We start from the raw sequence: 16,624 nt of genomic DNA on the forward strand, positions 1-16,624 counted from the left end.
ACACATATTGTCATAAAAGTCATCTTGGTAGTCGTTTTTTAGGTTTTAGGGAGTGCGGATTTCGAAAATCATGACTATTTTGGAATCCAAGATGGCGGCCATGCTTTTTGTCATAAAAGTCGTCATGGATATCGTTTTATAGGTTTTAGGGAGTGCGGATTTGGAAAATGATGACTATTTTGGAATCCAAGATGACGGCCACGTACTATTTAATATAAGTCATCATGGATGTCGTTTTATAGGTTTTAGGGAGTGCGGATTTCGAAAATGTTGACCATTTTCAAATCAAAGATGGCGGCCACATATTTTGTCATAAAAGTCATCATGGAAGTCGTTTTTTAGGTTTTAGGGAGTGCGGATTTCGAAAATCATGACTATTTTGGAATCCAAGATGGCGGCCATGCTTTTTGTCTTAAAAGTCGTCATGGATATCGTTTTATAGGTTTTAGGGAGTGCGGATTTCGAAAATGATGACTATTTTGGAAGCCAAGATGACGGCCACGTACTATTTAATAAAAGTCATCATGGATGTCGTTTTATAGGTTTTAGAGAGTGCGAATTTCGAAAAAGATGATCATTTTGGATTTCATGATGCCGACCATGAAATACATATGTCAGAAAATTAGTCATGGATGTCGTTGTATAGGTTTTACGGAGTGCGGATTTCGAAAATCATGACTATTTTGGAATCCAAGATGGCGACCATGCAATTTGTCATAAAAGTCGTCATGGATGTCGTTTTGTAGGTTTTAGGGAGTGCGGATTTCGAAAGTCATGACTATTTTGGAATCCAAGATGGCGGCCATGCAACTTGTCATAAAAGTTGTCATGGATGTCGTTTTAAAGGTTTTAGGAAATGTGGTTTTCAAAAATGATGAACCTCAACCATGTGTATCGTAAAGAACTCGTCAAGACATTTAAAATGAGCCTAAACTCGATAGCATTATGGGAAGTCATCGATGAGTTCCGCTGACACCTTCCGATTCCACCATCAGACCTTCGTCACCATGTGTATCGTAAAGAACTCTTCAAGACATTTAAAATGAGCCCTAACTCGATAACATTACTAGTAGTTATCGATGAGTTCCATCAACACCTTCGGATTCCACCATCAGACCCTCGCCAACATGTGTATCGTAAAGAACTCGTGAAGACCTTTAAAATGACCCCAAACTCGATAGCATTACTAGTAGTTATCGATGAGTTCCATCAACACCTTCTGATTCCACCATCAGACCCTCGCCACCATGTCTATCGTAAAGAACTCGTCAAGACATTTAAAATGAGCCCAAATTCGATAGCATTACTAGTAGGTATCGATGAGTTCCATCGATACCTTCCCATACCACCATCAGACCCTCGCCACCATGTGTATCGTAAAGAACTCGTCAAGACCTTTAAAATGAGCCCAAACTCGATAGCATTACTAGTAGTTATCGATAAGTTGCACTGACACCTTCCGATTCCACCATCAGACCCTTGCCACCATGTGTATCGTAAAGAACTCGTCAAGACCTTTAAAATGAGCCCAAACTCGATAGCATTACTAGTAGTTATCGATGAGTTCCACTGACACCTTCCGATTCCACCATCAGACCCTCGCCACCATGTGTATCGTAAAGAACTCGTCAACATATTTAAAATGAGCCCAAACTCGATAGCATTACTAGTAGTTATCGATGAGTTCCATCGATACCTTCCCATTCCACCATCAGACCCTCTCCCCCATGTGTATCGTAAAGAACTCGTCAAGACCTTTAAAATGAGCCCTAACTCGATAGCATTACTAGTAGTTATCGATGAGTTCCATCGACACCTTCCGATTCCACCATCAGACCCTCTCCACCATGTGTATCGTAAAGAACTCGTCAAGACCTTTAAAATGAGCCCTAACTCGATAAAATTATTAGAAGCCATTGATGAGTTCCACTGACACAGGAGATGTGCACAGACAGCAAACGATAAAGAAAGTGACTATAATAGGAGTAATAGGTACTAAACAAAAATATACCAAAATCAATGCAACGCCTTACCATATTAGGTAATTTGCCTTAAACCTTAGCATGTGTTTTGAAATCTACGTTGTGCGCTACTTGACTTAACGTACACTTTTGTTTGAATTAGCAATATTAGGTCGGCAAATTACAAAGCCTTTGACAAATACCGACTGCCGCCGCGCCGCGCCGCGCACTCGCACGTGCACGTAGGGAATGGAACCGCCGTGTTTCGCGTCGGGCGCTACGTTAATAGACCATATGCAATTTACGTAAAAGCTAAAACAGCTTGTTCGTATTTAATCAGCGCTTGAAGCGATAACCCTTTCCCGGGTTTTTAATATCGGTAAGCGCTAACCTGAATTAATTCAAATAAAAGGATTAGCTTCTTAACCGGTAAGCCAATCAAAAGCTTACCGAAATGAAGCGGTTTTTGGAACACAGCTTTACAATAACCCGGGTTTTTGAACGGGTTAGGGTAAGCGGGTCCGGTCCCTGCCTTCAACTAATTATCCAAGGAAAGATCCAAGAGACGGAGACGAAACTCATGGCTTAAAAATATTTCCAATATGGTTTAAACAGAGCACACGTTCATTATTCCCCGCGGCTGTGTCTAAAATCCGTATAGCCCTCATGATAGGCGACCTCCGATAGGAAATGGAACTGGAAAAAGAAGAAAAGAAACTTAAAGGAACTGTATACTGTACTGTAATAGGGACTAGAGAGAAAGGTCTTTCGCTGCGGTGGCGGATCGACAGAAACAAAAATCGAGTGTAAAAATTAAAAAGCCAGTGTATTGAGTTGTTTTCAGTAAAAAACAACTTTGTCTTATACTAACACAGGAACTAATGGGGCCCACTGATTAACAGTCCGTCGGACGGTATCGGCCTGTCAGTTAGAACAAAAAGTTGACAGTTCCGAACAACTGACAGGCCGATATCGTCCGGCGGACGTTAATCAGTTGTCCCCATGATATAATGCCTATATATCTAGGCAGATTTGGTGTAGACAAGTTTACACTTACCGCGACGACGTCACAGCCTGTGTCACAGGCTTGGCACTAGCCACTAATATTGATAAAAAGTATAAAACCTATAAGAAAACCTATATACAGTCCTATATACATAGCCAGTTCAGCTCCGAACCCTCTTCTCGTCTAGGTCAAGAGCTGACCTTTACCCTTCAAGACAAAGGACGACTAATTGTCAATTAAGATCACAAGCTGCTGGCTCTAATGAAACCACAGACCATTGATCTTGGTGGAACATACAGGCTGTTTTATTTACGCATTTAGCGCCCACGCCCACTTTTGGGAACCCATCATTTTTACAAGCTTTTATTTAACTTGCTCTGTTTGTATCTATGGGACAAATCTTGCAAGTTAAATTTGCAAACATATGTAAGTCGGGTGACAATGCAATATTAAGGTACCATCAAGCTGATCTGATGATGGAGACAGGAGGTAGCCATAGGAACTCTGTGATAAAACAACGCAACCTAATTGTGTTTGGAGTTTTTAGAATTGTCTCGATGAGTATTAGTTGCCTGTAGAAAAAAAGTACAGTCAGCGATAAAAGCTTGTACTTACCAAAAATGAATTTTTTGCTAAAAACTTATTCTAATGCTGTTAGGTAGAGTTATATTACAAAAGTGGGTACAATGAGCGGTAATGGGTTAATCCTTAAACTCACACTTTGCGGGGTTAATGTGTGAATAGGTCATACAAAAAATCTGCATTGACGTTTTAACCCATTCAGCGCTAATCACGACACGTTATCGTTTTGCCTCTACGAAGCATTTCCTCTACATACCGGGAAACCTATGTTATCGGCTACGACGCCTACGACGTAGCGCTACGATCGTAGCTCAGCGGTGAATGTGTTAAGTCTGCTAATCTGCCTCGGCCAGGCAAAGCTAATTTCTCTTGATAGAGGTTCTCATTACGAAGCGTACATACTATGTCGCGAAACTTACCACTTTAAAAAGTGAGTGAATACAATGTGTGTAATGTTTCCTGGATTTGGTGTAGACAAGTTTACACTTACCGCGACGAAGTCACAGCCTGTGTCACAGGCTTGGCTAGTATATTGATAAAAAGTATAAAAACTATCAGAAAACCTATTTATTTATTTATTTATTTAATCTTTATTGCACAAAAGAAAACCTTATAGTACAAAAGGCGCCTATATGTCCTATATACATCATCTGTGAAAATAAATACATCATCTGTGAAAATTTCATCTGTTAGCTATCACGGTTCATGAGATGACAGACGGACAGACAGACAGACAGACGGACGGACAGCGGAGTCTTAGTAATAGGGTCCCGTTCTACCCTTTGGGTACGGAATCCTAATAATTACGTTTTAAGTATCATTTTTATGGTTTTGTGAAGTTTGTTAGTTTTTCGTAAAAAGTTACATAATGTCTAACCTTTTAGCGTATTAATAAAATCCACTGGAGCATATCTTAACAACTGTTTCGACTTATCTAAACGCTCGCAGGAGAATGGCGTGAAAATAATGTTGATATTATGCAATTTTACTGATTCATGTTTTATGTTTATGACATGATATTTGAGTGCAACAGGTCACTTTGTGAGTAAACAATGCATTATTCTGTTTAATCGACACTTGATATGATATGATATGATACGAGTATATGTGTATTTCGAAAGAAGAGAGTCGAATAAGTTTAATTCTGATATTTACATGTCAATCAGTCTGTCTACGACCAGAAGAGGAGAAAGGAAATCAAAATGAATTTTTTGACAAAAAATTCATGACATTGACCCGAACATACATACGTTACGTACATACAAACATTGCAAATTAAATAAAAGTTTGTAAAATCCCGTTGAATCTTAGTAGTAGTAGTAGTAAAAACACTTTATTGTACAAAAAGAAACAGGAAAGAACACACATCATTTTTGCAAAGGCGAACTTATCCCTTGCAGGGATCTCTTTCAGTCTTCAGTCGTTCAGGGAATCTTCATGAATATACAACAATAATTAGGTACATTGTTATTGGACAAAATCAATCCAACTTTTTAGCACTAATTGCACTGTAGTGTAAATAAAATTGCAAACCCTACTTCATTTACAGAATTCAAATATGAAACACTTTACTACTATAGATTTAGATGTTCATAAAAAATATTAGTTACCAAATAGTTCTTTTACCAAGGTGTAAAAATAAATAACTTGTCGCGTGCAGAAAACGCAACAAAAAAGATTTTATATCGGCAAAATATTTTTTTTCTTTTGCCGAATTTGGTTAAAACTCGTGTATCTTGGGGCATCTCGTTTTTGCCCAGAACGTGCAAGTTGTGGAATGAGCTACCTTCTGAGGTGTTTCCCTTGCGCTATGACATGGGGTTCTTTAGGAAGCAGGTATTTAGGGTTCTCAAAGGTTGGCAACGCATAAGTGGCTCCTCCGATGTTGCTTATGTCCATAGGCGGCGATGACTGCTTCATATCAGGCGGCTCGTCTGCTTGTTTGCGGCCTATTACATAAAAAAAGTGTCATTTTTTGCTCTTTATGACCTCAGCGTGGTTAAAATCTGACGGGTTTAATTGCCCCACGGTGTATAAAACAATGCGTATTGGTCGCACACTCGCATAATAAACCGGCTGGTCGTGAAAATGTATGCAAAGTTATAAACAAACGTACTATCTGTACGTGCCGTGGGCAATCAGATGATTCAGTGATAAGATCTTATCATGCCGGTAAGGATTTTTATTACATTAGTTTAGATTTGTAGAATTATCTTATCTTACATCAGAGTTTGTATCAATGAATGTGTACCACGTGTCCGCCGTGGCGTAAATCGTATGCCATCGTTAAGGTGGTTCGATTTCCATACAAAAAACGATTGCGTTTTAGAAGTCATTACACACTATTACTACATAAATATGTGCGCTTCTATCTACTTTCGACTATTAGTTTGCGCTAAATTGATAGAAAAAGTATGTTTCATACAGAAATCACGCAAAAAACGTTATATTTTTTTAATCAAAGTAACACAAAAATAACGTTTTTTGCGTGGTTTCTAATCGGTTTATTCAACGAGCGACGAGGCGGCCGCGTAAACAAAGACACCCACATAGAAAGAAACCAGTTTTTATTGTTCTAAACCGGTTAATCTGACAAGTACTTTAAATGCTCTCCTAAAACCGATTTAAATATAACGGTTTTACGAACGAAACCGAAATTAAAAGATTTTGCGTAAAGTACATGATAAGGGTTTGGAAATTTAACCGGTTTCCGAGCCTTGAAACGTCCCAATAATTGTCATTAATTATACAGACCTGCGGTATAAGCAGTACCTACTTATTTTAAACTCCTTAAAATTTGAAAGCTTCCTAAAGCTTGTTCTTGTGTAACTTGTGATTTCTACAGCGATTGCCTCTTCTTTTTAAATGTTTGCCGACCCCTGCTCTAAATCTATCTATATATCTTTCTCTTCCACCTCTATACAATCGTCATTACAAAAATTTGTCTATCTCTTTCCCAGGTAGCTGACCGCCTCCACGTAGACGTCCGCCGCGGCCTATCATGGCGGGAGGCGAACGATCGAATGAACTTCGTCGGCCCCAACGAGTTCCAAGTCAAAGAAGAGGATCCGCTGTGGAAGAAGTATATTGAGCAGTTCCAGAACCCGTTGATACTGCTGCTACTTGGTGAGTGCTGTCTCTTTCTAATAAATGTGTCTTCTGAACATCCGTCGTGGCCTGTAATGTCGGGGGGCAAACGATCGAATAAATTTCGTTGGTCCCAACGAGTTCCAAGTCAAAGAAGGGGATCCGCTGTGGAAGAAGTATATTGAGCAGGTCCAGAACCCGTTGATACTGCTGCTATTTCGTGAGTTCTGTCTCTTTCTAATATATGTCCCTTCTTAACGTCCGTCGCGGCCTGTTATGTCGGGGGGCGAATGAATTTCGTTGGTCCCAACGAGTTCCAAGTCATAGAAGAGGATCCCCCTATGGAAGGAGTATATCCAGCAGGTCCAGAACCCGCTGATACTGCTGCTACTCGGTGAGTGCTGTCTCTTCTATACTTGGTGAGGCGAACGATCGAATGAACTTCGTCGGCCCCAACAAGTTCCAGGTGAAAGAAGATGATCCGCTGTGGATGAAGTATATTGAGAATGGAAGTTGTATAAAGGATTAGTCTGTTTTCTTGGTGACCTATCACAAATAAACATAAAATTTAAAATCATACTTTAAAAAAAAGTGCTGAAGTGTTCTTTCACCGATCTGTACGATACTGTCCACCAACTTAATTATCAGTTTTTCACAACCTCACTTATTTAGTATTATGTATTTACCTTAGACTTGTCGGGCGCTGCAATGGCAGGATCGCCATGTGATGTGCTCTACTCACTCACTCACTCACTTCCCTTTTTATGTTGAATTATGGGTTTAGTAATGACATGAATTACATGAATATTGACAGGATGATGATTGGAATGAAATTAATTAATATCATAATTGGATCAAATGAAGGAATGATATAATTTATGTCATACTTACTGATAATGACACATTTTCATTACAAGAATGGACAATTCATTGAAGAATTATTTTAATTTCGTCGGGAACGGGTTTTAAGTTTTTAATCGTGATAATATTCAAATAGGATACATTAAAAAAAAAAACATTTCCTAAACGTGTTCGAAAACCCTTTATTTAAAAATGAAAAACTTTTTTGTCCCGTGACTTAAATCTTCCTAACTTCATTAATAATTTAAAATTTATCGTAGTTGGAATTACCTGTCTGGCCGGTCTTCTCAGTAATATTATGAGTCTCAGTTGAGCAATTGGTTATTAATTTAATCTTATACCTTTAAACGAGCAATTCTTGTATACGAGTAAATATATGGGAGCTCGATTAAATTTGCTATATAGAGGTTTCTGGAGGCGAAACATCGATCGATCTCTGGGAAAACGAGCATTTTTGAGTTTTTATATGTATGTTTTTCGAGCAAAGCTTGGTCTCTCAGATATGATACTTTAATTGGCCACAGCATTTGGCGAATAAGAAATTAATGTCGCGTGTCACATGTATTAGCATTACTTCTTAATTGATTAATATTTTGTTGCTTAATTAATTAATTAGGCATATCACATGCATGTTGTAATTAAAAAAAGGAAACCTTTTATCCAGAACGGTTTTTCGTTAAGTAAACCTTCAAAAGTTCACCCGCGTCATAAAAAAAACTAATCGATTGAAACTTCACTTACCGATATGATATCTGACTATTTACGATAAAGTAGATTAGACCTTTAGAACCTGAGCAAGGCGAGGACCTATATGAGTCGAGGATGCTAGTCTACCGGCCAGCAGCTCAGCCTGATGGCTATGAGAATTCTAGAGTCCGTCTAAGCCTACTTTGCATCAACATGACTAGAAAAAAGTGAGGTAATGTCATTACGGACGTCATATTTTTGTATTGATGATGTCATTACCACACTATGTAATTGAAAATGCAATGCAGAGTTACCTTGGTCCGACTCTACTTCATCTTATCTATTTTAGATTATTATATCCTTAAACTACATCCAAAAGAGAGGTATGGGCATTGGGCACTGTGAATGTCATCTCGCTTTATGCGGTTGAGCACAGCACAGCGGATATCATTCCAGATCTAGCGCAGAGCCCAACTGGGGAAGTACCTCCACCTTACAGAAAACCGCAGCCAAATAACACTAGACTCTACTCATAGCATTGTGTTCCTGCCGGTAATTAAGGTTGCCAGAGCTCAACGAGGGCGCGGAGTGATAGGGTCGGCAATGCCGTCATCGTGCATGTAACTCCTTTGGAGTTGCAGGCGTACATAGGCTACAGAGACTGCTTACCATTAGGCGGGCCGAATGCTTGTTTGTCAGCGACGTAGTATAAAAAAAAGACAGCACACACTCATCCATAAAGGCGAAATGAAACGTAATAATAACGAATGCACATTCTTAAAATAATAGTGACATTTCGAAATGTAACACCTGAGAGTTGGAAGTCTGCCACTAACTACAGGTTCTGCTTTCAATAGAGGTGTTGAACTGTTGATGTTTATTACGTAAAGAGGGTTCCCCACATTGATCTTACTGCTGATTTTTAGGGTTCCGTAGCCAAATGGCAAAAAACGGAACTCTTATAAATTCGTCATGTCCGGTCTGTCTGTCCGTTTATGTCACAGCCACTTTTTTCCGAAACTATAAGAACTATACTGTTCAAACTTGGTAATTAGATGTAATTTATGAACCGCATTAAGATTTTTACACAAAACTATAAAAAAAACAATAAATTTTGGAGGTTCCCCATACTTAGAAGTGAAACTAAAAAAATCTTTTTTCATCAAACCCATACGTGTGGGGTATCTATGGATAGGTTTTCAATAATGATATTGAGGTTTCTAATATATTTTTTTTCTAAACTGAATAGTTTGCGCGAGAGACACTTCCAAAGTGATAAAATGTGTCCCCCCCCCTGTAACTTCTAAAATAACAGAATGATAAAACTCAAAAATATATGATATACATTACCATGCGAACTTCTACCGAAAATTGATTTGAACGAGATCTAGTAAATAGTTTTTTTTTAATACGTCATAAATGGTACGGAACCCTTCATGGGCGAGTCCGACTCGCACTTAGCCGCTTTTTTAGTAATAGCAATTTGGCATGGACTGATAAATCATGCATGGCGACAAAACAGTAAAATAAAAACTATTTTTTTTTTGTTGATAAAGCTAATATTTTCGGAGAAAACAAATGTTTCCCCCGTCTAACTTTTGACCCATGGGTCCAAAAAATATGAAGAACATCGTGGAACAAAAGATTAGTAAATACTTTCAATGAAAACTGTAGCGAACAGGACCGGTCCAGCCGTTTTAGAGTTCTTAGTTTAAAAAAAAACACAAATTGACTAAGTCCCACAGTAAGCTCAATAAGGCTTGTGTTGAGGGTACTTAGACAACGATATATATAATATATAAATATTTATAAATACATAGAAAACACCCATGACTCAGGAACAAATATCCATGCTCATCACACGAATACATGCCCTTACCAGGATTTGAACCCGGGACCATCATCTTCGTAGGCAGGCAACGCCAAAATACATGTGTATTAAAAAAACGTGACTAAGTAAGTATAAACTTTTATAGTATTTCTTGAAGGTATTTTCAATTGACAGTTTAGGTATATTATAAAAAGTATCGTGATTTATGGAATGGGGAGTTAAATATTAGAAAGGAAATTGTACAATAAATCCATTTAATATCAAATTTTAATTGCTTACCTTAATATAAACGAAAAAAATGTACTGGGAAAGTAAAATGCTCTAGTGCAGAAACGTATCATTTTCTGCACACTTTTTAGAACAACAACTACCCAGTTTCAGAGCATGAGAAATGAAAAATAGATTAGGTAACTAATCAGTGTGGGAAAAGATGTGTCAAATAATAATGCTTGCGGAAAACTTTTTTGCTGTACGAAATTACCTAATGATATTATCTAGCAAAAACGTTATTTATATTTTTAGAAACTTGCGGTCTGTACGGATTATCTTGGCATTAGCCCGGTTCGATTCCCGCCTGAGAACAATTAGCTTTCTTTTATTAGATATCTGAAATGTTTACGCTTCAGTTTCGTTTCTCTGGAGCTTCCTGAGTAACAGTAGTGTCTCTATTTTTCATATTATTAACACATATATTATGTGATATTTTATGATCAGTTTAATTAGGGACGGAGCGACGCGAAATATTTGAGTTCAGGATTGGAATTCCATGTTTGTATATCCTACTTAATGTTATAAACGTGAAAGTATCTTATATTTGAATGTTTATCTTCATTACCGTAAAAAGGGGTCACCAGAAACCGCGGGGTGAATAGAGAATTTTTCAACTTTTTTCTTTTAAGTTATTAATTGTTATATTTAAAAACGCACATCTGTAAAATTTGTTTTTGAGATACTCGTACCTATATAGTAGACTATTTATAATCTACATTCATATCAAAAGAAGTTACTAAAACTGCCTAAAAATTAGATATATTTGACTGTAAAGTAAGTCCTCGCCGAGGTAAGATATGAAGCCTGTCGGAACTGTTCTAGAGGTAAATGTAGTGATATTAACTATAGTACGGTCGCCAAGCCGCTCCGAGGCCAGATTTAATTGACTCAGCTCGGCCTTACCCACAACCGGTATCAATGTGTTCGGACAGTTCTCCTGATCACCGTACATGCGGTAGTAAAGCGGAAAAATGGTGGAGGGGATAGTAATGACGTCACAAAGATGGCGGCCGGACCTATTCTTTTTAGCGGTGTATCTCGAAAACCACTTAACCGATTTTAATCATCGAGGTGTCAAATAATAGCTTATATTATGGAGATTATTTCCTTTTCTACAAACATTTACGTGAAACCTATAGGAAAAAAAATAATCACAAAAAACAGTTTTTTTATAAAATTATTATTTTTTATTTTGTAAAAATCTCCGTAAATATTAGCATTTCGCAAATTTTGTTTTATATAAAACATATTGCTTCATTATCAAGGAATATAATGAGCCTTAAAACATACAGATCGAGTAATAAACAATGAAGCTACACTCATTTATTTGCGCATGGGTAACGATAACTGGCTTTTACCGGTCGAGACTGTGGTGACTGTTACGATACGTATTGAATGGAATTTATAAAGTATCGGTTTTAATTACTGAAATTATAATTAAGACACAGACACAGACACAATAATGTTACCTTACTTCGACGTTTAGTCTCTTTTTTCGTCTTAATCATAGGTAGGTACATATTTCTTTTTACTTAAAATTTTTATACAGGGTGAACTTTTAACCACCAGTCATACTCTGCGCAGCGACTTTATAGGTCATACTTAACAACTTTTACTATGGGACCAATTCCGAAATCGCGAAAAAAATTTTGACGGTCCCATATAAAGGTGCGACCAACTTTACCAGACCAACACTTTTCCAAACTGAGCTACAGCTGTCCGATGAAGTTAAGTACTTAGGACTAACTCTCGACAATAAACTCAATTGGAACAACCACATCAACAAACGGATAGACAAGGCGGGAGTTGTCTTCTGGCAGTGCAGAAGGATGATTGGTAAGAGGTGGGGACTCAACCCGAAAATTACCCTCTGGCTCTATAAGACGATAATCCGCCCCTTACTCTGTTACGGTGCTCTGGTTTGGTGGCCAAGAACAAACCTAGGCAACGTACGAGACAAACTACAAAGACTTCAAAGGCTCGCATGCGCGGCCACCACTGGCTGCACGAGGTCTACCCCGACTGCAGCCATGGAGGTCATGCTAAACCTTCCACCGCTGCACCTACACATACAGCAAGAGGCCAGTCTCTCAGCGGTAAGGTTGCGAACCCTCAAGATATGGTCTAACATCACAGGAGCTCTTCACACAAAATGCCTGGAAAAGGTGTATTAGGTGTATGACGAATTTCCAGTGCTTAGGTCAGGCACGGACCGGATTCACAAACAAGCTATCTTCGATAAAAGGTACAAAATACAGTTATATGAGGACGACAATCATGAAGGACTCAATCCCCGGGAGCTGAGAATCTTCACTGATGGGTCCAAAACAGACAGCGGATCGGGCTCTGGAACCTTCTCAGAAGACCTGAACATGTCGATCACCACTCCGCTAGGAGCCCATAACTCGGTATTCCAAGCTGAGTGCATGGGCATCATAAACGCGGCGGCTGCCATCACTGCAAGGAAGGTAGTAGGATCCTCTATCCGCATACTCTCCGACAGTAGAGCAGTCTTAATGGCTCTAAATAGCCATATAGTTACATCCAAACTTATACACGAATGCCACGAACGACTAATGGAGGTATGTCATAATAACAAGATCACCCTACAATGGTTCAAGGGACACAGTGGATCCCGAGGTAACGATGCTGCGGACGAGCTTGCCAGGCAAGGATCGAATGCGGGGGCGATTGGTCCGGAACCGATTCTTCCGATACCATTTAGCAAGGTACGCTCAATGCTGCTGGCACGTACAGGGAAACTACACACAGAACACTGGCTGAACCAGACTGGATGCAGACAGGCAAAAGAAGCCATGCCTGGCATCAATGGAAAACTCACAAGGGCGCTCCTGCAACTAGGGAAGGTCCGACTGAGTATGGTAACCAGTGTCATAACAGGTCATGGACTATTTAACAAACATCTTTTCACAACAGGTGTCACAGACAGTCCCCTGTGCCAGGTTGCATGGAGACAGAAGAAACAGCCTCTCACGTGGTGCTGGAATGCAGCGGAGTGACTCCATACAGGGCTAAACATTTCGGATCTCCGAGAGACCTCCCCGAGGTCCTACTCAACATCAAAGGTTTGATAGGATTCCTCGAGGAGCTGGGCTGGCAGGACTAGCCCAACCCCAACATATCACGCAAAATAGGCGCAAGTCGTCGAGTTGCGGAAAAATCGCCCGAATACAATACAATACAATACAATACAAGGTGCGACCAGACCGCAGCTTAAAAACGGTCACGATACGGAATCGCAGTGACGCGTCGTATGCGTACCGTTTTTGACGCATGCTCCCCACACCGCTGTTTAAAAAACGGTGACGGTACGGAATCGCAGTGACGTGCTTCACGCGAATCTTTTTTGTTCGCAAAACAGTTGCGTCTTTTACGTCACCGGTACGGTGTCTGCCATAAGATCTCCGTGTAATATTTTTTGCGATTTTTACGCAGTTCAATTTACGGTGCGTCCGCTTATTTTAAGCAGCGGTGTGGCGAGCATGCGTCATGGACCCGGGTACGTCCTTAAACTACGTCCAAAAGAGAGGTATGGGCATTGTGAATGTCATCTCGCTTTGTGTGGTAGGGCACAGCCAGTGGGTGTCATTCCAGATCCAAATTTTCTTGCGTGATTCGGCATTGGTCCCATAATAAAAGTTGTTCAGTATGACCTGTAAAGTCACTGCGCAGAGTATGGCTGGTGGTTAAAATTTCATCTTATACCTATATTCGACACAAGTAGTAAGTACTTACAGACCAACTATGATACACATTTTGCCTGTATAGTGATACATAGTGAATAAATTAATACCTGATTTAAAAAATAAAACAAAAATAACAAATAGCATGTTATTTAATTCAGTAATCACTAATCAGTCTTAAACAATGAACATCATACTTTTAGATTAGACAACAAAATGTATATTAATACTGTGTTTCGACTTGAAAGATTTTACTGCTTTAAAACATAAGACAAACCTACCAACCAAATGTATAAAAAAAAATGTTTTTTGTGATTATTATTTTCCTATAGGTTTCACGTAAATGTTTGTAAAAAGGAAATAATCTCCATAATATAAGCTATTAGTTGACACCTCGACGAATACAATCGGTTAAGTGGTTTTCGAGATACACCGCCAAAAAGAATAGGTCCGGACGCCATCTTTGTGACGTCATTACTATCCCCTCCCACCATTTTTCCGCTTTACTACCGCATGTACGGTGATCAGGAGAAACGCCCGAACACATTGATACCGGTTGTGGGTAAGGCCGAGCTGAGTCAATTAAATCTGGCCTCGGAGCGGCTTGGGGACTACTAATAGTAAAAGTTGTTCAGTATGACCTATAAAGTCGCTGCGCAGAGTATGACTGGTGGTTAAAAGTTCACCCTGTATAAAAATTTTAAGTAAAAAGAAATATGTACCTACCTATGATTAAGACGAAAAAAGAGACTAAACGTCGAAGTAAGGTAACATTATTGTGTCTGGTTTTTATAATTGTCATTATAATTTCAGTAATTAAAACCGATACTCTATAAATTCCATTCAATACGTATCGTAACAGTCACCACAGTTTCGACCGGTAAAAGCCAGTTATCGTTACCCATGCGCAAATAAATGAGTGTAGCTTCATTGTTTATTACTCGATCTGTATGTTTTAAGGCTCATTATATTCCTTGATAATGAAGCAATATGTTTTATATAAAACAAAATTTGCGAAATGCTAATATTTACGGAGATTTTTACAAAATAAAAAATAATAATTTTATAAAAAAACTGTTTTTTGTGATTATTTTTTTTCCTATAGGTTTCACGTAAATGTTTGTAGAAAAGGAAATAATCTCCATAATATAAGCTATTATTTGACACCTCGATGATTAAAATCGGTTAAGTGGTTTTCGAGATACACCGCCAAAAAGAATAGGTCCGGCCGCCATCTTTGTGACGTCATTACTATCCCCTCCACCATTTTTCCGCTTTACTACCACATGTACGGTGATCAGGAAAACTGTCCGAACACATTGATACCGGTTGTGGGTAAGGCCGAGCCGAGTCAATTAAATCGTGTTTCTAGAGGGCTTTTGAGATTTGGCGACCGTACTACTAAGTTAGCAGCTAAGCTGGTATCTGTAGTAGCTAAATAATAAGTAATATCACCAATTTTCTCTATAATTAAGCATTCTTTTGCAAAAAACAATCAGCAAGCAATTTTACGTCATAAAGGGGTCATCGAACATGCATATGGGGTGAGTAGTTACGCCATAGGTGATTAGATACCACAAAGGGGTGACAAAACGCGCCTCGGGGGCTAAAAACAAGAAAAAAACATTTTCTGTCAAATAACTGTTTAACAGATATAATACTATTTGCCATTAGAGTATGAACATCATAATAACAATGTTCGATGTCGAAACTGAATATTTATATTCACCCCTTTCTTGTGTCTATCGACCCCGTGTTAAGGATATGGATAAAACAGGTTGTTTTCTCTGAACTGTGTGGCTATAAATTGATTTCACAAATGCAAAATTTGTTAAACCAGGACTCAAATAATGATGTATGATATATTAGTTTTATCATTTGGATTCTTCGTGAAAATCGTCCTTGAAGTTGAAAATTGTGTCTTTTCACCCCAGTTTCTGTGATATCTCCTTGATAAACAAATAATAGTAAATCAATTCAGTACCTTTAGTGTAAATTTATTCGATAGCGAAACGTGACGTACGCGTTTGCGTTAAGTCTCATCTTGTATGGGATTTTGAACAGCGCGCCAAGCGGGACGTTTTGGAAACTCAAAAATCTCATACAAAATGACACTTAACGCAAACGCGTACGCCACGTTTCGCTATTGAAAAAAATTACACTAGGGGTACGGTTTGCAGATGCTTTAAAAATACAACAGTTGTACAATATAGCATGACTGCTAAGCAGTTATAATTATATTTATAAGTATGTTATGAATTTATGATCCTATAGACAAGCGCCGGCTCGCCATACACGCGCCGCGCTTTTTTTTCTTTTTCTTTAATATAAAATAGAATTATTTTACATGCCAACACATTATATATATTTAATAGGATCACACATTATTATTTTATAGAATGAAAACATTATTTCCATTCTCAACTTCATTAGAGAAGTTGATTTAGGTAAGAGTATAACTGGCAGTCATATAATTGACAAATTGAGGTTCTGGCATAGAAAAAATACTATTAATATTATGTTCCGTTATATCGATGTCATGTTCTAATACGAGACGTATCGATTTAAAATGTTTGCAGTAATGTTGACTATTCACCATGTTTACATTCGCAAATGCGTATACGCTGCGCAGTTT

General features: G+C 38.5%; 1 protein-coding gene across 3 annotated transcripts in view; it reads left to right on the forward strand.

Annotated features, from left to right (window-relative positions):
* LOC133523260 (calcium-transporting ATPase type 2C member 1-like) overlaps positions 1 to 16,624 on the forward strand; it is a 72,774-nt gene that overhangs the window by 10,783 nt on the left and 45,367 nt on the right. For all 3 annotated transcript variants that reach the window (XM_061858749.1, XM_061858748.1, XM_061858750.1), the window contains exon 3: positions 6,510 to 6,675. In XM_061858749.1, coding sequence (XP_061714733.1) covers positions 6,510 to 6,675 — 166 coding nt within the window. The remainder of the gene's footprint in view (positions 1 to 6,509; positions 6,676 to 16,624) is intronic.

This window comes from Cydia pomonella, chromosome 12, assembly GCF_033807575.1.
Source record: "Cydia pomonella isolate Wapato2018A chromosome 12, ilCydPomo1, whole genome shotgun sequence".
Classification (NCBI taxonomy): domain Eukaryota; kingdom Metazoa; phylum Arthropoda; class Insecta; order Lepidoptera; family Tortricidae; genus Cydia; species Cydia pomonella.